The sequence below is a fragment of the Strix aluco genome, chromosome 2, assembly GCF_031877795.1.
Source record: "Strix aluco isolate bStrAlu1 chromosome 2, bStrAlu1.hap1, whole genome shotgun sequence".
In the NCBI taxonomy this organism is placed as follows: Eukaryota; Metazoa; Chordata; class Aves; order Strigiformes; family Strigidae; genus Strix; species Strix aluco.
This window is the reverse complement of record NC_133932.1, coordinates 91,407,628-91,427,579: the sequence shown is the minus strand read 5'-3', so window position 1 is coordinate 91,427,579 and position 19,952 is coordinate 91,407,628. Positions and strand designations below refer to the sequence as shown.

At 40.4% G+C, this 19,952-nt stretch overlaps 1 protein-coding gene across 3 annotated transcripts; it reads right to left on the bottom strand.

The window, feature by feature from the left end:
- Window positions 1-1,525: 1,525 nt before the first annotated feature.
- Window positions 1,526-19,510, bottom strand: FBXL3 (F-box and leucine rich repeat protein 3). Of its 3 annotated transcripts, none has more exons than XM_074815501.1 (5): window positions 19,283-19,510; window positions 15,088-15,451; window positions 12,616-12,738; window positions 9,314-9,485; window positions 1,526-3,972 (listed from the first exon to the last, which is right to left on the bottom strand). In XM_074815501.1, exons 2-5 carry the CDS (start codon window positions 15,448-15,450, stop codon window positions 3,329-3,331), a joined length of 1,302 nt encoding a protein of 433 aa, XP_074671602.1. In that variant the 5' UTR covers window position 15,451; window positions 19,283-19,510; the 3' UTR covers window positions 1,526-3,328. The 3 variants fall into 3 exon arrangements, with proteins under 3 accessions (XP_074671602.1, XP_074671603.1, XP_074671601.1); XM_074815502.1 differs by lacking the exon at window positions 19,283-19,510 and adding an exon at window positions 16,481-17,956 and having other exon boundaries at window positions 9,314-9,422; XM_074815500.1 differs by lacking the exon at window positions 19,283-19,510 and adding an exon at window positions 16,481-17,937.
- Between the last annotated feature and the right edge of the window lie 442 nt (window positions 19,511-19,952).

Sequence of the window (19,952 nt, the reverse complement as noted above, 5' to 3'; positions counted from 1 at the left end):
GGAACTTGTTTCTATAGCATGAATTTAGTTTGTAGTCTGAACTACAGTCACTGAAATTCCCTTTAAGATCTCACACATTTCCTTATTAAATCAATGCTCCAGTTTTAGATACAGCAGCAGCACTTCTTTTACCATTCCATGTGCAACCGAGTGGACCAGCCAAGTTCAAGACAGATCTCTCTGAAGTAATGTAACAAAGTTTAGGTTTTAGTCAGGCCTACTCCAAATATAGAGGCCCAGAGGAACCCTGCTTTAAATTCACAGAAAATTTATTTGGCATACATCAAAATTTTAACAACAATCGGAATAGATACAGCAAATTTTTACCTACATAGTTAGATCAGTTTGCATAGTATATTTCTGACTAAGAAAAAAAAAATGCAGAAAGACACACTTAAATTCACAAGTTTGTAGCTCCTGTAAATTGCAGGAAGCTACAAAAGTAATGTAAACAGCTGCTCTTACATCACTCACCTTTTCAGTTTTGATATATTATCTCATGGTAAGGTAGCAGAGCTGGTCAGGATTACTCTGACTGTTTGGCATCAGCAGCTTTCAAGAGTAAATTTAAATCCAAAACCTGAAGTGATGTAGCACTTGAGTTCCGAGGCAAGATGTGTGACTGCACATATTAACTACTACCTAAACTGGACAACCAAGCCAATACTTAATTATCTTCTTCCAAAACAAGAAATAAAGGTGAACCCAGGGAAAATTATTTTCTACAGCTGTAAGACACCCACCTTCATGTTTCTAGCAAGCTTCATGACAGTCTGTGGTACTCATTACTGCTCACGTCATGGATTTTTTTTTATTATTATTAATTTGTTCCAACAGGTGTAGAAGCCAAATTAAGAAAATGTACAAGATTTGCTAAAAAGGAGCATTGTAGCTTTTCCTGAAGCTATTTAGAATATAAGCTTGCTTGGGAAGTTTGTTTTATGGCCAAATTATTCAAGCTAAGGACACTGTAATCAGTTTGATGTATAAAAACTGCAGGTCTTCAGTGCAAGAGACACACAACTGTTTTCAAGCGGTTTTCTTATCCTTGAAGATTTTGGTAACTGTTATGATACTGTGTTGCATCGATGAAGGACTTTTTGAAGTCTGTGCAACAAAACAGAGACATTCTCAGAAGAGGCCAGACAGTTACCTTGCTGGGGAAGCAGTTCGACTACAACTAAGTGTAAAGCCTTCAGCTGCTGCCATGTTCCCCCCTCAAGGCCTGACAGAGGTCTCTCTGTGAGAAGCAGAACGCTGGGTTTCAAAGCTGTGAACTCCAGAAGTGAGGAGGCTCAGGCATGGAGGCTGGGTCTTGCCTTGCAGTTATTCCCACCACCATGGCAGTAAGCAACAGATCAGCATACCCTGGCAATGTCAGACAGCAGCAGTCAAAGTCCAAAGAGGTTTTAGCTACATTACTAATGAGATTATTTCACACATTAATTTAGTGAAAACATGTCCTCTTCCCCAAATTACTGATCTTACTCCACCTTTATCACGTAGGTAGTTCTGAGTCAGAATATAAAAAACACTGAGCTTTTTTACTTTTACAGACTAAATATATTGACACATTTTATACAAATAAAAGCAAATTATAGTGTTACATTAATATAACAAATTCTAATACAAAAAATACGTATTTCATAAAATGCGATTTTTAAATCAAAGCTCTACAGAAACATATAACTCCCCTATAAAGATGTCCAGTCCATCGAGCAATGTTTGCTCAAAATATAGTTATGAACTTAAATATGCTCATAAGTGTATTACACTTGAACTATACATTTGGATAAGCATTACTGAAATCAGAAATGAAGAAAATCTACAGAAGTAGCTGTACAGCTCAAATGAGAAGCAGCCACTAGTTAAGTTCAGTACAGCCCACAACTGGAGGAGCTCTGCCTTGCTGGTGGCTGATCACACCTTTCAAACACATTCAGCAGTCACATGAATATTTTAGTGTTACCAATGAATAATCTAAAACAGAGAATAATGTAACTGTTGGCGGTAAGAAATGAAGTCACAAGCCACATCCAGATCACAGGCAATATGGTGCCTACACACCACTTACAGACTACAAACTTTCTTTAATAAAACTGATTTACCAAGTATTCAAAACAAAATTTTGCCTACTCCTCTACTTCACGCAAGTTTACTGCTTTTAGGTTTTTAAATATTATGAAATGATCGAACTAGCTGAATTAAAGGTATATAAAATGATCATCTATCAAACATTCACTTTATACATAAATATTTCTGAAACAGATTTACAGTATACAATTAGTTTATACAGCTTAAGCAACTGTTACAATGTCATTCAAATTGAAAGCAGCCAATAGATCTAAGGTTTTGTTAAAAGGTTCTTGGTCATCATTCAAATTTTAACTTTCTTGTCTCATACTGTTCACATCCATATGTCATCACATTTAACAAAACATACATTATTCCATCCAACCACATGCTGCAAAACCGGTTAATGTGCAAGAAATGCTCATTAACTCCAATGTGTTTCTAAATACAATGTATCTACATTCTTCCCCAGAATGCTTTCGCTTCCTGAGCTAGACATAAAATACCTTAAAACAGGTTTAGACACAGATCTGAGACCCCATAAGCAAACTACGTTAAAATGCATAGAGGGAAAACAAACCACAACACTTTTGGTAGCTCACACTACTATTTCTTTACGCTCTAAATACATTTTAGATGGAACTAATAATCTGTTGAATAAGGTAGCAAACTTGATATTTTAATTGTCTAAACTATATTATTGTGTATTGCTCTTGCCTTTTATGACTTTTATAGAAAAGAACACGTATATTTCACAGCCTACTAAATGCTCCTTATAATCTTTATCTTGTCATCCAGGTGACTGGATTTAGAAATGCGCTGGTCTGCAACAGAAGCGTGCAATTTTGGTGGGGTCCTGTTTGGTTCTTTAAGATCAAATCTGACTGTGTTCAATACTAGTATCTAAATCAAAGAAGGACAGCATATTAAAACTGCTGTTTTGCAGGTACATTCCAGTATTTTAAATACATTTTTTACTTCCATAAAAGTTTGAGGTCACTGTCAATGAACAAGACATCTAAAACAGAAAACTGATTTCTGTTTGGATGAAGAAGAGTTTTGGAGCTATCCACGATTTCTACTTCTGAATTGGGATTTCATAAATCATTTTTGAATGAAAAATTAATTTTCTAATCAAACAATGAAGTAACTTAAGTAGAAACTATAGTATTAAATAAGCTTATACAGTAAATTGCAATATGGTAAGCTTGGGTTTAAGGTGCTATTCCATGTGCCCTGAAGTTTTTTAAGGACTTTACCATGTGGGCATCATGTCCGGGAACCAGACTCTACCAAGATGCTTTGAAACTTCCCAATGAATCTGCTCTAAGCTGTATTTCTGATCAGGAATCAAAACTTCCTCCATAATAGAAAGCTGAGAGAGACGACCGCCACACATCTTCACAAACTCAACAAAGGCACTGCAAGAGACTTCACATTCTCCTAGGCCGACGGCTGACAGATACTTGCAACGTTCCGCGATGCGGATCAGCTCCTCATCCAGTGGCCGCAATCCGTTGGCGCACACCACCAGTTCCACTAACCGAGGACACGTCATCCCAACACGGCCAAGTACGTCTTTGCTTACTGATCTTCCAAAGTAAAGGTGAGTGACAGGTATTTCATAACGAAAGAATGGGTCAAACTCTTCCTCGTACAAGAAGAAGTACATTACTAAATTTACTTTAGGAGAATGCTTGATGAAAGCGTCCCAGCTGCTCTTCTGAATTGTGTGGAACTGAGTCTGTCCAGGATTTTCACTGACAACATCAATGCGCAAGTGTTCTAACCTGACATGTTTTTCAGAAGACAAAGCAAGCAGAAGCTCATCACTCAGCAGGTGGTAGTTCAGCGCCAACTCACGTAAGCCATGGCACTGGTCAGCCACGCAAAGGATCCCTGGGAAAAGAGAACATTATGAGAGGGGTTACACAAATAAATATACCCATAACTGAACAGGAAACGCAAGAGTTAATTTGTTTATGTATGTCAATAGGGTGCAGAGACCACATATTTCAACGTGCAACCAAGACCTACTATCAAGACAAAAATCATACTGGACAACCAGAACACGAAACCTTTTTCACATAAGCATGGTCTTGTGACATCTTTGTTCCTACACGGTAAGATACACATGGGCTAGGCAACTGCACCACTATTTTGCTAAGGAAACATCAAGAAGTTGTGACCTTGCGTTGTATACTTTCCCGTGGGAGTTGTTTCTCATGTGACAAATACATAAATAGCATACTCTCACTGTTCTGCTCTATTGTAAGACCACAGATACACAAATTCATTTTTGTAAAAGGGGCTTACTCATAATTAAAGTATTTCCCCAGCCTGCTCTGGAAGAACTGCTGTCCCTCTCTGCGGCTGACAAAGCAGCCACGAATAAAATCTGTCACCTAAGGAAAGCAAACGTTAAATGAATGCTAGATTTTAATTAAATACAGAAGTTGCTGCTGTCAGTATTTGTTCTTTCTAGCAAAGCATAAATATTTAAATTTGGAAAACCAACAGCAAAAAACAGGGAAAACACTAAAAACTGGGAGCAGTAATTCCTAGAACAGCAATTTTCAGACTCTCCCTTTAATGAGTCAATATAACCTGCTGTTCATGGAAGACAAAGACATTAACAAAAAGAATTCAGTTCAGTCTCTAAGGTTTCCACTCAACCTGTTTGCAGATACAAGCAATGGTACCATACTGGTAACAGTATTAAAAAAAAGCACTCAAAAAGCATACAGTCCTCTGCATTTCATGTCACCCAGAAGGCTGTGTGGGATTCAGAATATGGTCTTTCCATTAGTAGAGGAGATGAGAACATAGTATTTAATATGCAACTGAAAAACCTGAGCTTAATACACTATAGCTTTGAAGCAATGGGAAGAAATACAGAGAGACAGCAGTCATTAAACTCAAAATAGAAACCTATACTGAACCTAAAAACACTTAAATATAAAAACATTGTATGAATATATACACCAAAAGAAGTACGTATTTTCCACCTGAGGATCTGCAAGAACACATGCATCAGAAGTTCTTCTAACTAGATCAAATACTGTCATTTCAAATATAAGAAGTTTGTTAGATGAATTTTAAAAAGCACAGAATTTAGGTAAACGTAATTTTAACCCAACTCTTATTGCAACTATTTACTGTAAAAACAGTATATGTATGTAAGCATACTTATTATTTCATTCAGGGAGGAGGGGATGGGATCCAAGATGAAGTGAAAATACAGATTATTTTTTTTTTTTTAAAGACTGGAGTACAAAATTAGAACAGTATATAAGTATATAAGTATATATTTATATACTGTTCTAATATAGTATATAAGTATATAAGTATATAAGTATAACTACAAACTTATGTGTACCTTCTACACATGTCAGAGATAATTTCCTGTCCTTAAATCATAACAACAAAGTTATTCCACTCCCTTTAAGCAGGCTAGGGCATGCTGCTTTCATAGTACCTAGGTCTGTTGACAAATGAAATATTTTAAACAGAGTTTCAAGTCTCATCACTACACCATTTCAGAAAACAACTTGCTACAAATTTAGCATCCAAACCAGCTTGTTGTCCAGACTGCCATCCTTCAACAAATACTCTTTGTTAACTTTAAGGGTATGTTACTGACTAGTGCAATGCAAAAAGGGAAGAACAGGTTCAACTTGCTGCAATTTTTTATGTGTTTAGGACTGGATATCTGCATCACACACTGGCAATGAAATTCTGTATCCTGCATGTAGAACTGACAATTAATACAATGTAGGTAGTGACTGAAGAGCCTTCCTGGAGCCCAGTGTAGTCACAGAACATCCCCAGGCACTGACTAAACCTTTGTGTCACTAAGAGGTAAATCACTCTGATGTCAAACAGCACAGATTTGTGTCCAAAAAATCCCTCTATTTAACTGCCGATGCAGACACACCCTACACTCACTCTTCTCCTCTACTACCCCACTTGAAGAGAAGCAACCCTCCTACCCCCAAAGCAGTGCAGAAACACAGCCTTTACAGAAATGCTTTCAGTTCCCTCTGTTGCAATAGCTAGTATTTCAGGTAATAAACAACAGCACATCGATGTGGATTTAAAAATAACCATTATTTTGTTTTACAAGGTACTGTTGCAGTTTTAATGCAAGTTAAAGTTCAGAGGGAAAACAGCAAACAGAAGAAACTTCAGATATGCTCACACAGACATATATATTGCTGCCTTTGTTTCTCCAGCCCAAACCCATACATGCTGCTTTATCTTTGTAGATAATTTAGGAATTATTCATAGCATCCTTTGGAAGCAATTCACAGTTTGATACCAGTCTTCTTCCTTTATTGCCACAGTAGTGGAGTCTCTCTTGCACTACTTGCATTACTCTTCTCTGCCCTTCACTAACAAATTGCTTGAGAACTAATCTAGTAATGAACATCCACCTCCCACCCCTGCAATCTGAAGGCACATTATAACTTTTTAAGTGCATCTATAATTAATTAGTTTTGCATAACTCATGATTCTTTTGGTTCAATTAACGTTTTTCCCCATTTATAGAAGCCTGCTAATTATAATATTCCCATTAGAAAAAAATCCACATAAGTCCCAGTGCTCAAAGTTTCTAATTTTCCTTCAAGAGTCTAATTTTTTGCAGCCTGCCTGCTCTTGAAGCCAACTATCCACATACCAGCTCCTTTCTTTAGTTCCACTATGGTGGGTTGACTCTGGCTAGACTCCAGGTGCCCACCAAAGCTGCTCTATCACTCCCTCCTCAGCCGGACAGGGGAGAGAAAATATAATGAAAGGCTTGTGGGTCAAGGTAAGGACAGGGAGATTGCTCACTTATTACCATCACAGGCGAAACAGACTCCACTTAGGGAAATCAGCTTAATTTATTACCAATCAAATCAGAATAGGGTAATAAATAGAATCAAATCTTAAAACACCTTCCCCCCAGCCCTCCCTTCTTCCTGGGCTTAACTTTACTCCAGAGACTCTCTCCCTCCTCCACACCAGTGGTGCAGGAGGATGGGGAATGGGGGTTGTGGTCAGTTCACCACACGTTGTCTCTGCTGCTTCCTCCTCAGGGAGGACTCCTCACACTCTTCGCCTGCTCCAGCGTGGGGTCCCTCCCATGGCAGACAGTCCTCACTAACTTTTCTAATGTCAGTCCTTCCCACGGGCTGCAGCTCTTCACAAACTGCTCCAGCATGGGTCCCTTCCATGGGGTGCAGTCCTTCAGGAACAGACTGCTCCAGTGCTGGCTTCCCACAGGGTCACAGCCTCCTTCAGGTGCATCATCTGCTCTGGTGTGGGCTCCTCCATGGGCTGCAGGTGGAGATCTGCTCCACCGTTAACCTCCATGGGCTGCAGGGGCACAGCCTGCCTCACCATGGGCTGCACCACAGGCTGCAGGGGAATCTCTGCTCTGGTGCCTGGAGCACCTCCTCCTCCTCCACTGACCTTGGTGTCTGCAGGGTTGTTTCTCTCACATTCTCACTCCTCTCTCCCACTGCTGTTGCTGTTACATGGGTTCCACAGTGTCCCGCCCCCGCCTTAAATACATTATCCCAGAGGTGCTACCACCATCACTGATGGGCTCAGCCTTGGCGAGCTGTGGGTCTGTCATGGAGCCAGCTGGCATTGGCTCTGTCAGACATGGGGGAAGTTTCTAGCAGCTTCTTACAGAAGCCATGCCTGCTACCAAAAACTTGCCACACAAACCCAACAGATCCACCTTTTTCTAGATCTCAAGGAACATCCATACCTGAAGTAAGCAACCAAATTCTCTTGCCATTTGCTTAGCACCCTCTGGATTTGCCACTAATACATCTGATCCCATTCTATTCACCCCCACTCCATGAAGGACAATACTAGTTGTCCTTGTTCCTCAAACAGGCGCTGCCATTTCTTACCCACTGTTCAATTTAAAACATTGTACAGGATCCACCAACCAGAATACACCAGTCTAACAACTTCATAAACCCATGCCCTCTCTCAAATTATCAGGTGTAGGATGTTCCATAAAACCTTCTAGCAGGGATTAGCCACAAGCCAGCAAGGTCTGCTAGAGCTGACAGGTCGCTCTTCGATCCAAGTCCATGGAAATTACTCTCTTTGCCTAGCTACAAATTACTGCTGGACCCTCTTCCTCTCAACAGACACACTACAGCTCCTATACTTCTCAGATACAATGATTCTCAAGCGAAATTTCAAGTCGGAAAAACCAGTCATGCAAGCTGATTTAAACAAACCCCTGTCCACAATTACAACACTTTGAAGGAAATAACATTCCAGTTAACATGCTGGTGAACACTTTTCTGGACAAATCTACTGCAAAACAAACCTGCATTTTCAGGATTTCTTTATACAAAACCAAACACAAGGTTTTGTGTTAATACCTACAAAAGGTATTAAGTTTGTGTTTTGTTTGTTATCACTACAGCAACATGCCCTCTGGTACAGTATCATCTTCCCCACATACTAGGAGCTATGGTGACTACAGTAGTTTCTACTTATCCTCAGAAAAGGAATTTAACTAAGTTGCCAGCATCTCATTTATAATTCTTCTTCCATTTCCCAGTGAAAAATTGTGTTAAGTTGATGGGCTGTGAATCGTTCATAAAACTTGCTGTGCTTTGTGTAAGTCTTCCACAAACATTAATTCTATGAACTTCAACAATCTTGAGTGATTTCATTCTGACATGAGCTGGCTCCATTCTTGCTACAAATACACTTAAGAGTGTTAATGAAGTACATTTGGTAATGGCAGAAGTTCTGCACAGCTCAGTCTCATCTCCCCTTTGTTGATGCTGTTGGCGCTTACTCTTCAGCAAAAGATGCTTTCTTTCAGAATGACCAAACCAGCTTCTTCATAATCCATGCCACTGCAGCACTCCAAACCCATACATAATGAACTGTGGAACAGGAACTCAAAGTTCCAAAGAACTTAATTATACTGTAGTGCACTATCAAGTCAATACATACCCTTTGAAGTTCCACAAGAGGTTAGTTATTTGTCCAGAACAGACATGCGCTATTTTATTAGCTCAGTAGTCACTCTGCAAGTGGTGTAACAGATGGATTGACAACCAGCTGAATTACTATTTTATTCAGTGAGAGTTGCTGTGGATACCACATTCATCTTCACTCTCACCTCACCCCTATTTTTTCAGGGGTTTACTGCTTTCAGACAGAATTTAATGCATACATTCAAAAAAAGAAAATCCAAAACACAGTAGCTTACCAGCTGGAGAAACATGAGGACAACTGCTCATTTTCAACAGTTTGAGTGTGTCGCTGTTGTTAGCCACTAGCACTTTGAGAGACGGATCATCTACTGGTGTATCATCAATCTTAAGGGAGGAGAGGGATTTGGAGTTTACAAACACCACTGTCAGTGCAGAAATAAAGTGAGACTGGGAAAAAAAAAGTTTAAATGAAACAGTAGTATCTGAAATAAAAACATCAATGGTTTTACACTGTACACAGCAGTCCTAGTTTTCTTTCCTTATTGACAGCATTTGCTGAAAAAACATTCTTTTGATATTGCATAATTAAAAATTCATACTAAAATGGACATATTTTTGAGCAGAGGAAGTATAATAATTTTTTGCTATCAGTCTATGTATTTGGCAAATCAGAACATCTAACATTGAACACAAATCCAGAACCTGACCCAGGACAATCCGCTACACAAACTTAAATCTGTAGGAAGACCACGAGCAAAGAGAAAGCCTAGAAGTCCTAATTTTGAGGATAATTTGCAAGCCATCACTCTGAAAGAAGCATCCTCTGGAACAGGAATTCCCACACAGTAAGTTGTGCTGCCTTGGTCAGATGCAAACACAGCCAAGAGTGGCAACCCCGTACTGTCAAGTGGTGTCCAAAGCCAAACAGTCCCACTGCCTGCCTACCGTATAGGCAGAGAGCATTTAGGGTTTGAATGGATCTGCCTTGCAAAGTTAACTGAGGTGGTCCAAACAGAGCCAAGGAGCAGGTGATCAATTAATTACCAATTAAGCAGCACAGATAATGCAGGTGCAGTGCTCAAGGTTGCTCCTCAGTGTTTTTATGCAACCACTGAAAACCACCAGTAAAAGCAGAGCCCAGGACGCCTTAACTTGAGAAACAGAGACTAAGGAGCAGATGCAGCAGTGCATGTAGAAATCATTGGTGGTGTGAAGGAAGTGAATAATTAGCTTATCTTCTTACATGATTGACTGAATAGAAGACTTAAAACAAGTACTTCCTCCATGCACTACTTTAAGTATTCCATAAAATTACCTGCTACTTTGATTTCAATACTGTTTCACTCTGAGCCACATGCACATGTAGAATCCTGAATACGGTTACATGAGAGAAGGCCTGCTAATAGTATTTGCTCATTCTTGTGATATGTTTGTGGGTTTTGCCAAAACTCACACACAATTAGATTTTGAGCAGAAATTAGTATTTTCACATTAACATAAACTGTCAAAGTCAGTTCATGCAAATGGAAAGTTCAGATCAGAAGCATTAGGCATTTAGGCTTTAGGGACCACTCCCAACTATACTGACAATACATTGATTATATACATTATGTACTGAAGAAAAAGTGCTTTAATAATATTTCCACTCTGTATTCTGAAAGTGTTAGCACTGTTTTTATTCTCTGTATTTAGAATGCAATTCCCTTCACCAAGAAGGCTGTTAAATAGAAAGGCAAAGAAAGTTAACTATGTTTGCAAAAATAGGTGAAACCGTAGTTTGAAGAGCTAATGGAAGACAGGCAAGATCCCAAAATGTGAAAGCTGGTGATTTAATGTCTTTTCAATATTGCCACATATGTAGCCTACAGCAGAATGTGCTTAGTGAAAAGACCAGGCAACACAATGCTAAATGTGATTTACAAATATTTGCCAGATGTCACATTACTTGAAATCAGAAGAGCGCCAGCAAAGATAATGCAAAGTATTTCAGACTTCCTATACAGTCTGATAAACAAAGAATACATTGCATAGTGTCAACCACTTTTCACATTCATTCATCCTTGCCTGCTTCTCATACAACGGGCCTGTTACAAATGGCTTCCCACAGGAACTTATTATTCATGGCCCAATTCAATTTTTTGGTTTCATCAGTGGTCTACAAAAATTTTAAAATCATTGCTGGTCCCATACGCTGGTGACAGTGTTACTGGAGCCGTAAACATCAAAAGGCGAATTACGCCTCGACTTGACTTTGGCTCATTTTGAATATATTTTCTAAAGGCCACGTGTAAACCTATTAGGAACAAAAAAAAGGAAGCCTGTATTTTAGAAGCCTTGAAGCCAAGTAAGACCATAGCATGTATGACTACAAATAATTCAGCAAGCTGAATAGGACCATAACATATCCCTTCCGTGAAAATTAAGAGCTAAAACACCATTCAGATTAAGAAATAATACAATACACAAGAGCTGAAAGGACAAAGTACTGCTAACACACTAAGACTGTGGATTGTTTTCACTATGTTCAGGTTTTCTTATAGGCACATCTCAAAGCACATTGAAAAAGGAAAAAAAACCATACAAAACTAATTAAAGATCTAGAAAAACTTTGGAAATTAAGAATTCAAAATACATATTCAAGAGGACTACATGACGTGGCTGTGATCACCACCAAGGATAATAACTGATAATCCTTCTGTAGCTAACCTTGCTTAAACCTTATAGCCTACTTCCTTTCCTTAGGCTGTCCCTACTTCTTCCTTGTCCTTGTTGCCATCATCAGCAATGACATCACTGAGATCCAGCTAACAGCCTAGCTGCATCTGGCCCTTCACATACATGTGAACTGGATTCAAGAATTGAGGCTGCAAGACACCTGAGATGTCTCTGCCATAGAATAAGCAACCTGGCTTACCCCAACTGTTCCCCTGCTCCTCAGCAATAACACATTTCTACCTCACTAGCAGGAATTCTTGTTTAGAAGCCCGTATAAGAGATCTGTTGTCTTCTAGATTAGATGTCTTCTAACAATATCTAACTTTCGGTAAACATGCAAGGTAAAAATCTGACAGATAATTTCAGAAATACAGTGCACTTTGCCTAAGAATCCAACGCCTGACTGCGTGGCATGAAGCATTGAAAATCATGATCATATTGCTTTCTAAAGAGAGCACAACGATAATGTAATCCCTACAGCAAGTCCACGTGGATAAATCTCCACCACTCATTCGATCATAATCATCCCCTAAACATCTCCCACTGTACAATTACACAGACATGAATTGTCTAGCCTCCTGACTTGCGTCGCGTTGCTCAGTATTACGTTGTGGTCAACAGACAGCAGGACTTGGAGCAACAAGGTCAGCACCAAGTTCTCACACGATGCAGAGAATGAGGGGAAACTTTAGTTATCCATCTTAGTACAACGTCTCAGTTCCTCTCTTTAATAGAGCCTAGTAGCAAAGATTTCTTTACCAAAGAGTCATATTCTTATAATAAAACTTTTCTTAAAGTTATAGAAATACTGTATGAACCACTGCAATATTTTGCTATAGAAAAACTATACATATTAAAATACCTTTGGTAAATCCATGAAGCTTGGCCGGGCAGTTGAAATGAGCCCAAGTGTTTTCAGAGAGCAATTCACAAGCTGTGATAAAATATCACAAGCTGCTTCTGCAGATTCCTTGCTACTGTCCACCTTAAAACAAGACAGATTTGCTGTTCAGAAAACACTGCATCAAACACTCTTTACAAAAAAGCAGATTAGAGTAGATGTACTTCCAACATTTTTTTCACTTCACCTTCTGAAATGTGGTATCAAGAAAACCCACAAAACACCTCACTGGGAATCCATCAATGTAATTCTCTTTTCCCCAAAAGGTACATACCAAAAATCCAAGACAATATGCTACAAATTTACCACTCCCCTAAACACTTTGGTTAAAATTTAGCATGATGAGGGGTCAGCTAAACGGTTTGTTCCAAGATATTCAATCCAAATCAAATAATAAGCAAGTGGAGGTTCATTTGAGCCCAGAGCCTACCCCCACTTCCTCTTCACATTCTTCCTTATCAAAATGCAGGAATTCTATAAATCCCTTACTGTGTAAAAAAGCAGCTTCCTTTTACAGTGACTGAGCTCATAACATAGAGCTGCTGGAGAGTTAAGTGCATTATCATATGAACCTATATGACTGGACCTTCATCATTAATACCACAACAGACACGCAATTGATACTCTGGAAAAAAAAAATAATTAGTCAGCTTGTTACCCAAACAAATCACTTTGTGTGCCTCCAGTGGATTTCCCCCAACACTCAGATGTGCTTTCCAAATAACCTCTTATATACAGTAGGTGAGACAGCCTTGCAAACCTACAGAACAGTAAAAAGCTTGATCACAAGATCAAGTCCACCATAAGCCGTGCGGCCTTGTCAGCAACTGATCTAAGTCCAATGAATATTGATTGTTCTGCTTAAACACAAACTGAAAAACTTTGATTTTCAACAATCCAATCTTCCTTTGCCTACAAAAACACCCCCAAGTTCTCAGCCTTGACACTGTAAGTGTCAGTGTTATATCCACTTCCTTGTGATTATCCTTGCTACTTAGCATTTCATGTGATCTAGTGTTCATTCTGAAACACTGAAGCACAACTGAAGGGACACGTTGAAGAAATGATTGGGGTATCACCCTACCAGCGAAGGGCATCTGAAATCCTTCAGAATCACTTGGTGCAAAGCAACATAGACAGGAGATAAACACTGGAAGGTCATTCCAACACTGCTATAAATTTTCTTTATTTGGACACCGATAAAACCCCCGCAAACCTGCGGTAACAGTTTGTATCTGATACTGCAACAAGCAGTAGCAATACACGTGATCAGGCAGAGGTGCCCCAGCAACTCACATGCTGATGATTCCTACATTAAAACTGCCAGATCTCAGAAACAAACAACTAGTACATTCACCTTGCTGCAGAAGTCATTTCCTTTTCAAATTTGTCACATAGCTGATGCATATGCAGCCATGACTGTTTCACAGCACCCTTCCAAAACAGTGATACATAAGACAACGTTAAAGGTTTTCATCTGCTGAAAATAATTCCATGATGTTAACCTAGCCAATGCTCACCAAATGGTATTTCTCAGCCAAGCACAATCAGTAGATTTGCAAATCCTGTGCAAACCCCATGTACTTTTCCAGTTAACTGAAATGCAGCTGTGCTGAGCAGATGCCATACACACAGACAATCCTGTACAATTTAGTACTAAAACTGTTGGTTGCTTACTAGTAGTACTGAAGTCACCCTCTGTGCATTAGATTTTTTTCTAACTGTGAATATTAGATCCTACTCCCTACAGGATGTGAAACAGGGAAATGCTAAATTTATGCATCCTGATCAAACTTAGTTCTGAGGCAGGTACCCACACGTACATTAGTATCAGAACTGAAGTACTTCTGCCCACTCACAGAGGCAGAATTTTAAGCAGCTAAGGTGCTATGAGAAAAAAGAAAAAAAAGCAAACAAAAAAATCCCCATCTAATGGAATTAAGGCAATGAAAAGGTATTCCAATGAGCAGTTATTCCAAGTTTTGATCCTGAAAATATATCCAAATAAACAAATTAATTGGGAGGTAACCTCCATGTCTATATGCCCATTTAGAGAACCCATCTTCAGTATACTAGGCCTGAAAACAAGGCCTACCACACTAAGAGCTGCCGTATTTCTTTTTAAATAAAACTGACAATCCTAATCACAAAAATAACATCATAAACCTCCCCTAACGTTTAGTGATGTTCTTTAATTTTCAGCATATTAAAATGTTTTGATCACAATTGTCAAGTACCACTTATCATTACTGACATTACATCGCACTTCTCATGCTTTGATATTTACATAGATGAACTTTCAAAACTCTCAAAAGTACCAGAGATATTACCTTATAATATTCTGAATAAAATGAAAGAAAAAAAAAGAAAAAGAACTAAGTTTAATAGATGCTTTTATAAAACTACTTTTTAAAAGTCTATAAAATACACTACCTTGAAGCTGACATACTGCAGGTGATTGGAATGCCTCTTTATTATTTGCTTGATTAGTTCAGGATGCGTAGCCCTCAAGTAAGACGTAGCTGGTTGATTCAGTTCAAACTCAAAACACCTCCAGAGATCAGGCATATGAAACACTTGGTTCCAGCTTCGGCAGACCTGTGATGCATGAGCACGATCCAGAAGGGGCAAGTACTGAAACACCTGCAGGATAATGTCTTGAAGCAGGTTCGCCCAGTCAGGACTCTGCACAACTATGGTTTTCTGATCTATAATCTTGTGTCTCTTGGATTCTCTCTCAGTTGTCTCTTCAGATGAACTGCTGTTGGCCTCATTACTTCTCCTTCCTCGTTTCATTCTATAAAAATAATTAAAAAAAGATAATCTATGTATCTTGTAAATGTAACAATGGAGCTGAAAAGAACAATATTAATAGAGAACTGTGGAGGTGAAAAAACCATATTTTCTCTATGCATCCATTTTAAATCAGTATCCTTAAAAACATTTCATCGAGAACATTGGCGTGCATTTGTTTTCCCAACTAACTAGTAATAGGGATTATGAAAGATTTCTAGTAACAGTCTGGAAGTTTCAACCCACAAAAAAAGGGGTTACAGAAGAGTCAGCAAACTTTCTTCAAACTCAGATTAAATTCAGCAAGTCTGATGCAAAAACTCTCTCATTCTCAGTAACATATACTTCTTCCATAGTGGTCTCACTTACACAAGTTCTACCTTATATTACATTATTAAAGAGGGGAAAAAACCCACCACTACATACATCCGAAATAAATCTGAAACTGGGTTTTGATCAGAGTGTGTTCTTTCATACATGCCAGCTTACAATTGAATTTAGCATCCAATCACCTATTTTTAAAAGCCTAAGTGTGATGCACGTCATGTCCTGAAGGACTAGGAATGAGACCTCACCCTAAACTACAAAACATTCAACTACAGTCTCTAAAAAGCTAAGAGAATCGGGCGGGGGGGGGGGGCTTGGTATGTATAAACATGCCCCAGCCCCCTTGATTTCTGCAAGATAAACACGGAGTTCATACACAGTGAAATCGTCCTGGTTTAACAGTCATGTACAGTTGCACATATACAATTACCATATGCCCAGTTCACTTGCGATCTGGACAATTAACTTTCCCTGCTATGTACTGCAACTGAGTAAAAGGTTAGAAGTCTTTTTGAAAACAAAGTGTAATAAACTAGATGGACAAGTAAAAAATTATACTGTTTATCATCCAATCCATCACAGATTATTTTTTCAAAGCCAGCATCTCCTTACCTATCTTTAAAACACTTCAATCCCACCCACTAACATGACAAAAGCAAGCTATCACTTAAGGTCTGAAGCTATTCATGAAATTATGTAAACAAACCTGAACATTCTGTCATGAAACACTGATGAACAGAATTCGTCTCTCAATCTTTTTCAACTCTGTCTTTTAATCCCAGTAGTACTTTGGGGCAATCATAAAATCAACACACTACCGGGCGAAAAAACCTCTTCTTGCTTCCTGAGAACTATGTACTGTGAGTCACAGCTCATGACTGTGAGACTATGCAGAACATGACTCCTGTGCTGAAACAAAGCTTTCCACCCGAGAGAGAGCCACTGACTTCACTGGTACAAAAGAAAAGCAAGAAAACCAAAGAGGGACTTGGAACCATCTGCAACTAACCAAAAGATGAAGGAACTGGATTTTGCAACTGTGAAAACTGAATAATTAAACTTAACTAATCAATAATTAGATCAGCAAATCCACTGCAAACCTGTCATGTCTGTATTTGAGATAACTGCTAAGCATAGTCCAAGAACAGTACTTGTAATAAGCTAGTCTGAAATGCAACATTCCTTTAAACTTTACACCAAACATGTTCCAGACAACCACAGCTAGGTTACAACAAGCAATTACCATATGCAAGATAATTTGGGATAACACGTTTGATGTCTTCAAGTCTTTTCAAAGCCATCTCTCATTAGTCTGTGAAAAACTACACAAGGTAACTGTTAGACTTGGCTCTCCAAGTCTTCCTCTATAGATATCCTGCCTCATCTTTTGCTAGTAAGATAATATATGTGCATAAATTTTCTAGTTAGGTAGGCTACTTTTATCACTGCATTAGGGGGTCAAGTTCTGGATTTTCTCCCTTATCAACATTATAGGGGCTATTGTGCACATACAGTAGAGCTGATTCACATACAGCACGTTTACTGTAACTGATCTTTTCATCTGACACAATTTTTTTCCTTCCCCCTGTCCCCTTTTTCTTCCAGGAAAGACCAGGAGTGAGCTGCCACTGACAAAACTGTATGAATTTTTCTGCTGGCAAAGTAATCTCTGAGACATGGCTGATAGAAGTGGACCAGGTCATCAGCAGCCAACTTACAAGTTGCACCTCTGAACTAACTTCTAAGTAGTTAATACATGCTGATTACAGATCAAAACCCACTCCTGAAGTTGTGCGGTACTATCCCAAGTTTTTATAGACAGCCAGTGAAGAAAAGAGACAATATGGCCATCACTAGAGCTATACTGATGATGAATTTCAGGTGACAGTCTTCCAAGAAAATGAGATGTTACATGTTTTAAGTGCCACTGACTTGAAAAGTAGGGGATGGGAAAAGACATTTCCAGAAAACTTTTTGTTACTGACATCTCAGATGCTTCTGTAATTGAAAAGAAAGAGTAATCATAAGATTTCAAAAATACCTCCTTGTGGATCTTTTTCTAAAGAGAAAGCAAAGTCTAAGCTCTAGACTAAAATATATGATTTTTAAGACTTGCAGACAACTGCTTTGTCATCTAATTAATTTGTTAATCTGATTTTTGTCATCTTGTGTCAGAATTTGAAGTATTGGAATTTTTTTTTTTAAACATAACTGGTTTTAACATCTTAACACGCCTAACAATAAAACAAAATTTAAAGAATGCAATTTGCATGCAGAAGTTTGCAGTCACCTATAATTATTTATTTTTTAAAAAAGGCCACTTAAGAGAGTAAACCTTTCTGCAAACTGAATACAGGAACCGGCAAATGCAATTAGGCAGTTCAGTTCACTTTGTTTTACGTATCTGATAGTTTAAAGATCTAACCATTTTAAATCCAAGGCCAACAGAAATAACTTTTCAACAAGGAAGACACTGATGCAAAATTCCATGCTAGCATATTACTGTATAGGTACAACCTATTTCTCAAACAATGACTGCTTATCACTTCTTACAACACTTGAACCATCAAATATTGCTTTTAACTCTCTCTGGCATACTGAGGACACACTTAAGATTGATCAGTTTTTCCAAAATGCTGCTATAATCAACTTTGCTTTAAATGCTAAGATCTTGACCGAAAAGGGGGGAAAAAAAAAAACAAAAAACACCAAACCAAAATAACAAACATACCTAACTCTACCAGGACAGAAAGATTAAGTGAAATCAGAACGCTCGACTCCTTAAGATTGTCCAAGTAGATTTCTCAACCTATTCTAACAACTTGTTTCTGAACTCAGTGTTCCAACCTCCGCATCTGGGCACAATCCACGCTATCTTCTTTGCAATACAGTCATGTTCAACCACAATCACATAGTTCAGTCGCCAAGCAGGAGGAGGAGCAAAGCACATGCTTAACATTGTTTTTATTGCTGTGCAAGGTGCAGACACAACACAATGGCAGTTCAAAAAAACCCAAACTGTGCACGGCTGTTTACATCCTGCTGATAACGCTTTCCCATGAACAAGCCTCACTGAGCTCGTTGCGTTGTTTTACACCTGAAGTAAGGCCGCTCTAGAAATAAAAGGAGTGAGGTAATGGGGGGAGCGGACTTAAAGAGGGGGCGACCCAGGCACACACCTGACCCCTCCCTAACCGCCGCGCACAACTAGTTCTGCTGAGAACAGCCAGGGACTTCCAATTTATGACTGTTATGAGAAGTCTGCGAGGCAGCGACACCCTATAGATACGGAGGACTAAGCTTTAAGCCCCGCTACTCCCGGAGAAGCTTCCCCGGGGCGCGGGGCTCTGACAGAGCACGGGCAAGCGCTCCGCTCCCGGGCAGGGCCCCAAGACCCGCCGCCCCACCCCCCGCTCGGAGCCCTCTCGCCTCCCTACCTCGGCGGCGCAGCCGGGATCCAGGGGAAGGTCCCGCTGCGCCACCGCCCACCCCCGTCCCGTCCCTTCACCTGGCGGCTCCCTGCGGTGCTTCGCATCAACCGGGACCCGGGCCGCGCTGACGCCTCCGCTCCGGCCACATCAGCCCCCTCCACAGAAACCAACCCCAGCGCCTCCTTCACCCAGCACTGCTGCCTCGCCTGTCCCGCCGCGCCGCTCCCCTCTCTCCCTCCCTCCCTGTTTACTTCCCGGCAGCGGAAGCGACGCCAACCAGCCAAAATGGCGGCGGGCGGGCCGCGAGGCGGCGCGCCCCCTCCCCTCCCCTCCGCCCCTCCCACGGCTGCGCGCGCGGGAGGCGGGCGCCGGCGGGCGGTGTCCCGGCGCGGCGCGGCCGTGGTAGCGGGCTCGTGCCGCCCGCCCGGTCCCGCCGAGGGCACGGAGGAACGGCGGCTGCTCCTGCCGCCTGCCTCCCCCCGCGGCCGCCGGGGCGGGCAGGCCACCGCCTTCGCCTGGGTGCTGCAGTGCGGGGTGTCAAGGCCCGGGCTGCTTGGAGGCGTCCCCGCCGCGTGCTCGGCCAGGAAAGGCAAGAGTGAAGGCTGGGGCAACGACCACAGGAGCTGGGCCTTCATCGCTGATAGAGCCGGTTCCCTCTGCTGCGGCAGCTCCCTGTCAGGCTGCCCTAGGAATAAGGGTAATGGAGAAAGGAAACAGTCAGTGCTTCGTGGGCCCAGCAGCTGCTGG